The following is a 12558-nucleotide window of genomic DNA, read 5'->3' on the forward strand; positions in this document are numbered from 1 at the left end:
ATCAGATGGAGTAAACAATCTGGCATCTGAAACAACAGGGAATTGGCCCTGAAAGCTCGAGAAACTCCTCTTGCTTCTCTGCTCTGTACAAACACTGCAGCAATTCAGTGAACTGTTATGGGAAGCAGTGACACCAGACTGTACAGGTTTTAAAAGCAACAACCATTTTGTTGATTAAGAGCAGTTAATCACAACCTCCTTTCTACTGTTTCTCACTTACCTCTTGCATTTTTCTCTGCTACAAACTCACTGCTTCTCCTTTCTCATGTGGCAGATATCCTTGCAGCCTATATGCTATAGGCTTATCAGCCAGGCGCTGATAACAGCCTGCAATCCACAGCCTGGCTCTCTGTCCTGTTCACCTTTGCTTGCATGACATTATTCCTGCTGATGGCTGCCAGCTAAAACCCAAATAGGCCTGACAGCTTGCAGATTTGTGATCACTCTGTCTTCCTGTCCTTAGAGTGGAAGGTGGATAGACTGGTCTCTATCTGATCTCATGAGCATTGAATGTCATGACTAAGAAAGTGCTACTGGTAGCCTTGTCTACAGCAGTAACTAATGCTAGTTTTGGAGGGCCGAGTATGTCTGTTGGTGCTGTGGAAGGAGTGCCTCAGGCAGCTCTGAGAGTGCTCCTGTTATGACCTGTCAGCACTTAGACAGGTGCCACCACTGGCTGCCAGCGAGGCAGTGCTGGCTGCGGTGCCAGGGGACTTTCTGAGGGGCATCTGGGCTGCAGTCACCGTGCACTGGGAGGGGACATGCCTCCAGCACTGCTGTCTGGCCAAGGAGCTGCAAGCTGCGCACAGCACTGGGACAGCAATGAGCAGGGAGCAGAGCTTGGAAGGGAAGTTCTGCCCTTCCCAGCTGAGATGAGGGGATAGGGCCTCTGGGACAACCATAAGAAGGTGGTTTGAAGAGAAAACTGTATTGTCATAGTTGCAAATCACCATTTTTGATCATATCAGCCAATGATTAGGTTCACAATTCTCTGTGCATCACTAAGGCTTGGAGTTACCTGCAAAGGAAGTAGCTTTACATAGGCACTCCCTCCCAAAATGAGCACAAAGAGCAGACTAGGCAGGATTGCTCACTGGGAGATTCAGAATTTAGACTAGTACACTGGCTTCTCTCTCCAGTACTGGAATAGCAATAGTCCCCTTACCAGTACATTCTAGCTGGTAACATACTAAAGAAGTCTTGTTTGCATTTAATGGGTTGTCTAGCACCAGCATCCTCTGCCACCAACAGGTTTCATCTCCAAACCCGTTGTCCAGAAAGCATCCAATCTTGCTGGTCAAGATTTCACCACCCCCCTTTCTGTGTTCATTTACTATTCCAGAAAATGTATGTTTTGTCCCTTCTTTCTCTGGATAAACACCTTCTACTTAACCTTCACTGTGGATGATCTTTGACATAGGTCTGCAGGAACACTGGATCTGTTTCACCAAGAGACAATTCATGCAGTGGCACCTCTTAAGCTGGAGCAAATTGTTTGGGCAGGAAGTTACTGGGACTAAATGGAGAAGTATAATAATTAGTGTAATTATAATAGCTTAGAGTAAATATTCTTCTCTAATAAAAATACAGAATTGCCATGAAGATGTGATGTTATTCAGATCCTTAATAGGCAAGGCATAGAAAAACTGTCTTAATGGATCTTTGTGTTCAGGTGAGCAGCTGAGACAAAGAAAAGAATCAGAGCAAAGGACACTAAAGTAATTCCTGATTACCAGATTGCAGTCATTTACAGCTCACAGTCTGAGAGTTTTCTTCAAGGTCACACAAAAACTCATCCAGGTCTCCTGGATGCCAGTCTAGTAGTTTAACCACCAGGGTATCTGTCCTTGCACAAGTAAAAATTAGGCCCTACCGTAATCAAACCAAATGGTTCAAGTAACCAAACTGGTGTCAACACAGATGTGCCCAAAGAAGAAGAGATGGAGGTGTTTGCTTCTTCTCTTGCAGCTGCTGTGTTTGTGGTTCAGCTGAGCAGGTGGTTCTGGGAGGAGCAGACTCAGATGTTTGTCAGCTCTTCAGATCCTGCCTGGGTTCATTCCCTTTCAGTAATGCTTTATACTGCTTTATACAACAGGACAGTTCTTACATCTCCACTGGAACCCCCGTGACAGGACCACTTAAATAGGAATGAAACTTAAATGCTGCCACATTGCCATGGAGTGCTGCACAGAGGGCAGCCCTGTGATGTAAGACACAAGCAGACAGGGGAAGGGGAAAGTCCAGTTGTAGTCAATATACGACTCTTACTTGGCTTGAGTTTGCTTGGTTGCTGCTGGAAAGATTTGAGAGATTAGATGGAAGAACAGTAATATAATTTGCCTTTCTACTGTACAGATCTTGCCCTGCTTATGAGAGAGGAGGTGGGAAGTGCCTTGGAGACACAAGGGGGAAGTGCCTATTACAGTTCATTCCTGAAAGGCACTGCAGACATTCTGGCTACCCACAGCATAGTACCTTTTTTTATGAAGAAAGTGTGGTGGCCAGCAGAGAGGATGGCTGCAGTTTTGAGACAGGTTCCCCGGGTTATTCTCAGGCAAGATGTGAAGCCACCAAGTTACTATCAGGATTACTCTATTCTTAGCATCACAGCGTGTGTTCGCTCCCCACATGCCACAGCCTAAATATAGTCCATACTGAAGAACAGATGCTGCCAAGTTGTATCTGACCCCTTCTCCCTTGCATTCTGTTCCCAAAAGCTAGGCTGAATTCACCCGAGACACATCCAATAGCCGGCGTGTCCTTTTGTTTCTTCAGAGCTGCACTAAGAACATTTTTCTAAAGCCAGATCCTTGTCCTGGCCTTCTTGGCCTACCACTGGTCTTTCCTTCAACACCTTTTCTTGTTCCCTGTATTTCTCATTTGTTGCATCCACTCTTTTCATTTTTGCTTTCAGCTGCTTCTGTCCTTTCTCCCCCACCTGATTCAATATGACAAATTAGAGGAACAGAGCAATGTAATAAAGGAAGAGAGGAAGTGTATGTGCATGTACATAGGCACTGTACACAACTAAACTGCTCTGGCAAGAGCTGTTCTACCACAACAGAAGTCTCTGTTGTGAGTGCAGTGAGAGGGACAATCTTCTGTGCAAATGTGTTTCATTAAGTTATAATTCCAGAATTTCACACTGATTTATATTTCCAGAAGCATAAATCAGTAAGGCTCTGATACCGAGATTCCATAAATGCTGCTGAAGTCACAGAATCATAGAATGATTTGGCTTGGAAGGGACCTTAAAACTTACACAGTTCCAACCCCACTGCCACGGGCAGGGATAACGTCTGCTAGATACGTTGCTCAAAGCCCCATCTAACCTGTCCTCAAACACATCCATGGATAGAGCATCCATAGCGTCTCTGGGCAGCCTAGTCCAGAGCCTCAGGATCCTCATAATAAAGAATTTATTCCAGAGATCTAAACCTGTCTTCCTTTGGTATAATCTGAGGACATTTCTCCCTCATGAACCAAGGTGTACTGCAGGGCGGGAGGTTTCTACGGAGGCAAGGAGTGGAAGGTATAACAGATAAGTAGTTACAAGAGAATTTGTGAGGTCCTATCCTTCCAGAAGGATTATTCTCCTCTCTTTTCTCTGCTGTTGGGTGGCACATCCTTTCTTCCCACAGTCTGTGCAAGCAGCTCCTGCCAGTGGCACTCCCTGAGGCCGTCAGGCACCCCGGAGAGGGCACCTTCCGGACATGGGGAGCAAGCAGTGAGCATGAGGGCAGCCTGACCTTCAGAGTGGGCAGTGAGCCTGGCTGGTGGCATGAGCTGCCAGCCCAGCCTGGAGCCTCGAGGGCTCAGTGCTGCCCTCCCTGAGAGCAAGATGTGCAGGCTGCAGGGTGTTGTTCAAGGTTTGCATAGCACTGTGCTGGCAGTCATACACTAACTGGCAGGCTGGTGTTGCTTTCCGTCCAGAGGCTGCCTTGCCTCCAGCAGACTGCACCCTGCTGACGATGCTGTGCATTAGGTCCCATCCTTTCTGTATGGCACACTATTGGCCTCCTCACTCTGCTGATTCCCCTTCTGCCTTTCTCCTCTCCAGAAAATGCAGTGGGGGTGGGAGTTGTCATTACTACGAAGCTGTGAATAGTGTTTTTTTCCCTCTGCCCTTGGGAAGCAGATTTGTAGATTTCCAAGAGAAGACTTACAAACCTGTGGGAGACTGACAGCCAGGAATGCTTACATTCGATTTCAGACTCTGCAGGTCCCTCCTGGGCTGGCCACTGGTCCTGTTTTCCCAAGGAAGAATGGAGACAGGCAGAAATCTCCCCCTCAGTTACAGGGCTAGCTTGCAGCTCCCACAGCAGCAATGAAGTAACCACAGTTACTTTTGCACATGGGCCTTCTGCTGCCCTGGTAAATTCTGACCACAGAGCAAGACAGAATCGCTGGGCTGGCACCTCTGCTTGCCACAAAATGAATGGGTTGCCTGCTGGCATTGCTCAACCTACACAGGGCAGCACATGTCCCAGCAGCCTACTCTGAGCTAAAGGTGCTTGAGGGGGTAGCATCATGAGCCTCCCCTCTGGGTGGTCACTAGCCCAGAGCCAGCTGGCTACAGTGAGCGTGGAGGAGTACTATGGGATGTAAAGAATGCTCTCAGAACCTCCTGACAATATTTAACCCCCACTTCCTTGTTCCATAACTGGGAGAGCTACTCAGTATGTTCCAATGCAGTGCAGAGCACAAAGCACTTTGCCATGTAGCAGCAGCTGTCCTTTTCAGTAACGCCAGTGAGATACCTTTGTTCACCCTTCCAACAGCCCTAACACTAACCCTCCGCATTAGCTGCTGTCCCAGTAGGCAGCGCTGGAAAATGTCTGCTATCTCTTCTTAGTTAACAGCTGCACTTTGAGGGAGTATCAGGGAGCAGTATTTGCACAACAACAGCAGAAATGTAGTTCTTCAGCATTGCAGACCCACATGTTCTCATTCCTGATTTATATTAACAAGGAGAGAGATAAAAGGCTAAGATGACAGAAGCTGATGGCTGTGGCAGCTGGGATGAGTGAATTCCTATTTTGGGGTCAAGCTGGAGAGGCTACAGAGGGATAAAGTACCAGTGAACATACAAACAACTCAGAACATAGGGCCCCTCTTTCTATCTTCTTCCTCAACACCTCTCAGTCCTGCTGACAGGCTGACCTACAAGGAGTACCTCTCTTGCCTCTTGACATGGGTGGGCAGGGCTAAGCCTGGTCACATGCTGCTTGCGCAGAGCCTTGGGCACTGAGACCAGCCAGCCTTGCCAAGGGATGTCCTCAGGGCTTCAGCTCTCTTCTGCCCCTTGAGGGAATGACAGCAGAGTAGCAGTCCCCTCACAGCTCTTTCCATGGTGTGTGCAGAGCAACTTGTCCACGCAAACTCCCAAAGGATTTTGTCTGAGTCCAGTTGCTTGAGCTGCCAGCCTGTAAGTTGTGGGAGAACATGCCTTGCAGTGCATTACATCTCTGGAGGAATCTGCCACACTTCTTTCACTGCATCTTCTGTCAAACAATTCTTCACAGATTTGTTTCTCACTTAACCATAAGATCGGAAGAAAATATATTGAAGCATTTACAAATCTTTGGTCCTGATTTGCTCTTATGCACTGTTTTTGTCTGGCTATTCTTGCATGTGCAAAGTAAGTGTATTATGAGTGCCAAGCTTTTCTATAAGAAGGTTGTCCCACTGCTGATCTACATGAGAGGTCTTTGTTTTTGAGCTCCAGTGGACACTTGGTTTGCTTGCTCGCCTCAGCAGGAACCCTAGACTGTGCTGGGGATTTCAATGAGAAGTTTGACTCGTATGTCATGGAACAGAAGAAAGAATAAAAGCTTGGTGTGTGATGGCCACAAGAGGCCAGATTGGGTGCTATCTGGAACTTGAGCCTCAGACTATGGCAATGCATATCCTGCACAACTCCTGTTAAGGCCAAAGATTTACTCCAAGTTTTCACTTGTGTAACAGGACACCACATGGCCTGATGCGGATGTCCAGAAATATGTTGGTCAAAGCCACTTGAGCAGGAATTCTTGACTGCAGGAAGTGTCAGAGAGCCCTCAACTCCTCCCATTGTCAGTGTCCCCAAGGATGGCATCCACAGGGACTCTGTGTGCATGTCATGGGTCACACCACAGAAGCACAGTCGTGGGTACAGCTGGGAATCCTGATGCACAGCCATGTATAGGGAGAGTCTGGAATAAGCTCCCGTTCCTTCTCTGAAACACAGGCAACTTAGGAAACAGGGCATGAGAGGTCAAGAGCAAGGTACCCCGGAGTTTTAAATTTGCAGTGAAGGACTCAGACTGGGTTGGTGTTCAGGTCCAGCCTATGCTGGATCAAGTACAGGGAATACAGAAACAAAAGGACACAGGCCTTCCATGAGGACTGGTCCTTCAACCTGGCAGTGCAGTTGTCTTAGGCCTTATTTTATTCTTTCAGAGAGAGAACAATAGAAGTGCCAGCAGGAGATGAGCAACTGAACTAAATAGCTACCAGTCTTCCTTTCATCCCTATCTTCTCTTTTTGTTTTTTTTCCAGATCCGAAAGCGAAGCAAAGCATGCCGTGGAGGCCTGTGGGAAAATGATGTGCTGGTGTCTATCAATGGAAAGTCATGTGCTGGCCTCTCCCACGCTTCTGCCATGCAGATCATCGACTCCTCCAATGGTATGCTCAATATCCGAGTGAAAAGGTAAGCTGTTCCCAAACACCAGGGCTGTGACACTGCAGGCAGCAGGGCACCTTCATCCAGCACAGCAGCACTCCACATCCAGCAGGAGGAAGGCAAGCAGGGAGTCTTTGGTTTCTCTATGCTGTGAAGTGTACTAGGAGGAGATTCCCATGGCTAACATGGCCATCCAAAAGTTCTGCACTGTCTCTGTGCTGCTCTCCAGGTACCTAGTTGCTGAACAGACTCCATACCTTTGTGTTCCTCTAGTTGGAAGAAAACGTTTGCAATGGGAGAAATTTGCTGTTAAGAATGAACAACATAGTCTCCAACCATAGGGACACAGGGCAGTTTACCTTGGGAATTAATGGTCTCCAGTTCATTCTGGGTAAAAAACTATTCTGTAGAAATGGATTTGACTATATACTGGATAACTGAGCCACCACAGAGTCACACAAAGGTTACCTGAATACTTGCTACAGCAGGCCACTGTAGTACAATAGGATATGAACTGACTTCTACAAAGAGGTGGGTAAGGGAGCCCCTTTTTCTGGGAAGATGTATCTCTGCTGAGCTCTCCAATTCAGCAGAATATTAGAAACAAGGATCAAATTTTAAGCACACAAACAATCCTAGTGACTTTGTTGTTTCTACCTGTGTGAAAGCTATCCCAGTGCTTCAGAGCATGTTAGATGAGGACCAAGCTGTAAATCAAACGGGTGAAGATGAAGGCAGTAAAGCTGTGTGAGGGCCTAACGAGTTCACACTACCACCAAAACAAAAGCTGCCCTCAGGAAAAAGGACCCTTGTGAAGGGATCTGGGAGATGTAATTCTCTGCAGCCCTGAGGAAGCAGAGTACTGTGAGCAAAGGGAAGGGAGAACCACCCTGCTTGCTGGCATCTGTACACTGGGGGCCAAGGAGAGCAGTGCTCAGAGAAGGAAGCAAAGCAGGAGCATGTAGGCTACTTCCCTTGGCTATAGGGAAGGTGCTGGTGCCTTCTGATGTGCTCACTCTGTCAGTCGACTGTGATGAATTGGGATGAGTGAGCCCTGAACAAGGTGGCCAAAATAGCACCTGGTCCCTAGCCAAGGCCTTATCTCACCCCTTTGGAGCCCATCTGCAACCAACAGGTGCCTAGGCAAATTCTTTGGGCCAAAATCAGCACACTTTGAATTAGCGAAGTGACAAGCTTCTTGCAGGGTGCATGGATCAGCCCTCTGGGAGCCAGCATCGGATGGCTTGAGAATTACGTAACCAATGAATAAAGTTGGCTTCATTTTGGAGTAGTGGAAAACGAATCAAATATTGCTTTCTCATCACATCTTTATTAACACTTCATATCTATATTCACAGGCACAATCCAGGTAGCTGGAAGACAAGGTCATGCAAGTCATGTGTGCATTTCTGTTGGGGGATGTTTGTAAAGAGAAAGACTGAGACCTTAATAGATAGTGCAGAACAACAGAAAATACCTTATAAGCAGTAATGCTTTTCAGTTATCTGTTTACGTATTTAAAGAAGAGAAAGAACAGGGGGGTTGTACTCAATGATCTTTGGGGGACCCTTCCAACCCCTACGATCCCGTGATTCTGTGAACATCTCTGTTTTGCCTGGGGAGCTTTGCATTTTCTCCCTGGTATGAGTTCATAATACAAATGTTATTAAAATAAATAAACTGTCAGGAGAATTGCCCCACAGTGAGCTTCTGCCAATGTTTATATCTGACATGAATATAAATTTTTCACAGTTCAGAGGCTGGATAACGAACAGTTGGTATCATGAACTCCACAGCTTTACAGAGGCAATATTGTCTGCCTGGCTTCCCAATAAGTGTGCTCAGAAGGCAGATACTTGGGGCTTCTTTATAATTCTAATGAATCAGGGGATTCTGGCATGGGAAAGAAGTTTCCCACCTCAGCTTTGTGGGTCAGAATCAAACTGATTTTGAGTGTTTAAGACTTGGTTTTCAAAGAGGTCTTGAAACAGAAACTTGGGATGAGAGCACACAGCTGATGTCAGAGATGAGTCTGCCCTTAACAACTGCACTGCAGATATCTGTCTCACACAAAAGACACCTGAAACACCAGCCCATCCTTCCCTGTCCAGCAGGCTCTCTCCTCACATGCAGTTTCCTTCCAGCTCCCCTCACCAAACAGACCTCATTCACTGCTTTTCCTTCTCCCCACAGGGCAGTTGGTGGGGACCAGACCGGCCCACGGCTTCAGCGCTCCCCTTCCCCAGGGCAGCGAGTGCTCTCCCCACCATCCCCACTCAGTCCGACGGCGCAGCTCCTGAGCTCAGGTGCAGCAGGAGCCCCAGCCACCACGCAGTCCTCACAGCCCCGTAGGCCACAGAGGCACCTGGAAAGCCTCACCTCCCCACCGGATAGCGAGGCCTACTATGGTGAGACTGACAGTGATGCAGACAATGTGGCCCAGGAGAAGCACCGCCGGGCTCGCAAGAAGTCCCCGCGCTCCCCGCCAGACAGCACCAACAGCAAAGCAGATGTGCCCCAGGACGAGGTGTCCCTGTCTGAGCAGAGCGGCTATGAGAGCTTGCCAGAGGCTGCCATGCAGGAGGAAGCCAAGGAGGCCAGCTGCAGTGGGGTTGCCAAGAGAGAGATTGCCTGTCCACCTGGCAGCCGTGCAGACACCCCTTTCTCAGAGAGTGAGGGACAGTTGCGGCCATCCTCAGCAGAGGGTCGTGAGACTTCTCCAGAAGCGATGCTCCTCCCCCATGCCACCAAGGCTATCCGAGCGGAGCGCCATCTCATCCCCATGGTGGGGCCAGTGGAGCACCCAGTTGATGAAGATCTAACCACCACATACACGGAGAAAGCCAAGCAGGCTAGTAAGTCCTCTGCACCTTGCCACCCATCCTTGCCCTCTTCCTATGCTTGATCTCCTTCCAAAAGCCTAATTCCTGCAAATGTCAAGGGGGTTAGCTCCTCTAGCTTTTGAAGAAGCAAGAGCCAAGTCGAACCTGCAGAGACAGGAGCTTCCCATTGCACATTTGCCACTGGGGTCTGGATCACCCAGGATATCCCAAGCACTATGTGAGAGAAAGGGCTGAGGGTCTTGGAGTCTCTTCCAGGAGCTTCAGGCATACGATCAGCTATGCAGTAGCTAGGGTAGAATCAATCTACTTCAGGTACTGACAGCAAATATAGGCAGGAGCTGGTAAATCAGTTAATGTGACAGTTCCTTGCAGGGTGGGTGTCTCTTGAGACCTTTCCAAGTGAAATAAAACACTGAAAAATTTAGTGTACTACTTGGGTGATGGATCTGAAAGTGACCTCAGTTGTTAATATCTTTCCTGGTTTCTGCTACATATGGTATTTCAAACTCAAACAGGATGTCAGAGTAAGATGTTATTTGACTTCGCAGTGGCTAATATCAAATACAAGGTAATAACTTGTTTTTTCACACAAGTATCTCACTTATTCAAATGATGAACTTATACTTCTCTGAGCCTAGAAATTAAGCCGGTTTCAAAAAACTGACTTAATTGTGAAACAGACTGGGAAACTGAGACATAGAAAAGTTACCAGACTGAATCAGAGATGAAACACACAGATTCTAACTTCTATTTCTGTGCTTCCAACACTAGACATCTTTTCCTGAGACCAGATAATGTTTCAAAGCCATTGTTATGCCACTCTTCTCTCTTTTTCTTGGTCCTTTAGAGGTAACTATCAAATCTAGGCTGCATATTGCAGGCAGGGCACTGGCTTTCTGCTCTGCTCTGCGCTGAGGACAGACTCAATTGAGTGCTTTATATCAGGCCTTGCTCGGCAATACAACTGATTTGGTGCCTTGTAGTAGATCTTCCTAGTCTATAACATTCACTTTCCCTGGAAGCGCAAAGAAAGCAGCAGTTTCAGCCTCACTGACGATGGAGCTATTTTTTCCCCACTTGAATAATGTGCAAGCATGAGGTGAATGGTGAGAAAGGCATGTTCAGCTGCTCCCTGCCATCTGATAGTCCTAGCAGTGGATGAGCAAATGCTTTACATCAAGGCTTATTTCCATGGATAGTGTCAGCACAGAAGGCTCCCAGGAAAGCCAGGTATTCAATGCAGAACATTTCTGATGGCAAAATAATACCCCATGGCAGAAGGTGATGCAACTGCATTGCCAGAGAGAGGTAGGGTTCCTAGAAATATTAGAGACTGAGATAGTATTTTATTCTCCTATTACTCCCTCCACCCCTCGTCCTCCTTCTGGATTATCTTTGGCTATGGGTGTCCTTATGCCAGAGGTGACACTGCTGTCTGATGCCTGCTTTGAACAGCAGTAACAGAAAACAAATGTAGCTCACCATAGCCAACAGTTTGACCCCACGAGCAGAACACGGTGTAGTGGCAATTACAAACCGCCTGAACCAGGATTTGGTAGAGGATGAGATGGAACAAAAGAAACACAGAGAGGGGGGAGCAGCAGCTAGTGGTACCGCCTTAGGATGTCTTGTGTATAGTCAGCTGCTGTGTTGGAGCTCTCCTGTCCTAGCAAAGGTGTAATGGCTGAGAGTCTCTTCAGGCAACAGGTTTGGGCCTGTCTCTTTCCAAAGTTCTTGCCCTATCACAATTTGCATATTGTAATTGACCCATTTTTTTCCCCCAAAGTCTGGGATAAGCACTTATATCGTCCCAGCTCCCCACAGGACACACAGCTCCGACATGCTACTCAAAACTCAGAGTATTGCTGATGGAGACTGATGAGGTAGAGTGGGGAGCTGCATACCCTCAGAGTGTGGAGAACTTGCCCTACAGATAATAAGATTTCAGTTTTCATTGCTACCCAGTAGCTACTGTGCACCTTCATGCTTTGCTCATGAGAGCAAGAAAACAACGAGCAAAGGGAGACTCTTTGCTGTACTTCGAATGAAATACAGGAGGGCATTCATACTTGTGAATAACCAGTATGTTGCCTAGTCTGGATAAAAAAAACTGGAAATTTGTTTCTTTTTCACTAAAGAAAAAATATTGCTCATTTTAAATAAATTAATCCATGGAAAAACTGGGTATCTTCAGGATCTCCATTTATCCTCATTGTAAAGGGCCAGCCCAGATTCCACCTGATATGATTTCTGTGCAGTTTGGATAATACAAAAAGAAAGGAAGATATAACAAGGCCTGAGGTCCTTCTGTAGTCAGAGCTGCTTCTCCTCTTTAAGGTACACTGTATTCTCACCCTCAATCTTCAGTTGTGTCTCAGGTGCAATGGGCTCAGATACCAGTTGCTGTCAGAAGACAAGCATACCAGGACAGCAGTCTGGTCCTAACTTGCTGTCACACAGGAATTTGTGTCAGTGCAAGAAGTGCTTCAAAATATCTCAATTTAAACTTATCCACTGGACTATTTTTAAGTCCTAGGACTCAAGAGCCTTTCCATATGCGGCAGGGGAAGGGAGGGAAGAATGGGGGGGGAAACTTCCTCTTCTGCTTTATATGGGCCTGACTGCAGGAGTAGATTAATCAAAGTTGCTACATTCTGTATCAGAAAAGGAAATCCTTCTTGTTTGAAGCGGATGTACAGCAGCACCACTTGAAGAGATGGGATGTTTATTTATAAGTTGCCTGTTCATTGGAGGGTCTTACAGATTACCTCTGCTAACAGAGTAGTCGCATTTCTCTGCAGAGAATGTGAGAGCAACAAGCCAGCTATCAGCCTGTTACAATACATACGGGTCACAGGAGTTGTGAAGATAAAGTATCTGAATGGCAGTTTGAACTTACTGCACCACATTTTCTACTTGGCTTTCACCTTCAACAACTGTGACTGATAATTGCAGTTCCATGGTTGGTAGACTAACTTATTCATTTTGCAATTCAGTGCAGTGTAGAAGACCCGAAAGTTTAGGTCTCCATCCTGTCTGTTTAGAAGTAG

The 12558-nt window shown here is 46.9% G+C and overlaps 2 protein-coding genes across 2 annotated transcripts in view; one reads left to right on the forward strand and one right to left on the reverse strand.

Annotated features, from left to right (window-relative positions):
- SEC24C (SEC24 homolog C, COPII coat complex component) overlaps positions 1-12558 on the reverse strand; it is a 93621-nt gene that overhangs the window by 40224 nt on the left and 40839 nt on the right. The gene's annotated exons all lie outside the window — the stretch shown is intronic.
- SYNPO2L (synaptopodin 2 like) overlaps positions 1-12558 on the forward strand; it is a 33586-nt gene that overhangs the window by 7202 nt on the left and 13826 nt on the right. Inside the window, exons 2-3 of the mRNA XM_015866507.2 lie at positions 6541-6692; positions 8859-9520. Of these exons, the coding sequence (XP_015721993.1) occupies positions 6541-6692; positions 8859-9520 (814 nt within the window). The remainder of the gene's footprint in view (positions 1-6540; positions 6693-8858; positions 9521-12558) is intronic.

The sequence above is a fragment of the Coturnix japonica genome, chromosome 6 (genome assembly GCF_001577835.2).
Source record: "Coturnix japonica isolate 7356 chromosome 6, Coturnix japonica 2.1, whole genome shotgun sequence".
Lineage (NCBI taxonomy): Eukaryota > Metazoa > Chordata > Aves > Galliformes > Phasianidae > Coturnix > Coturnix japonica.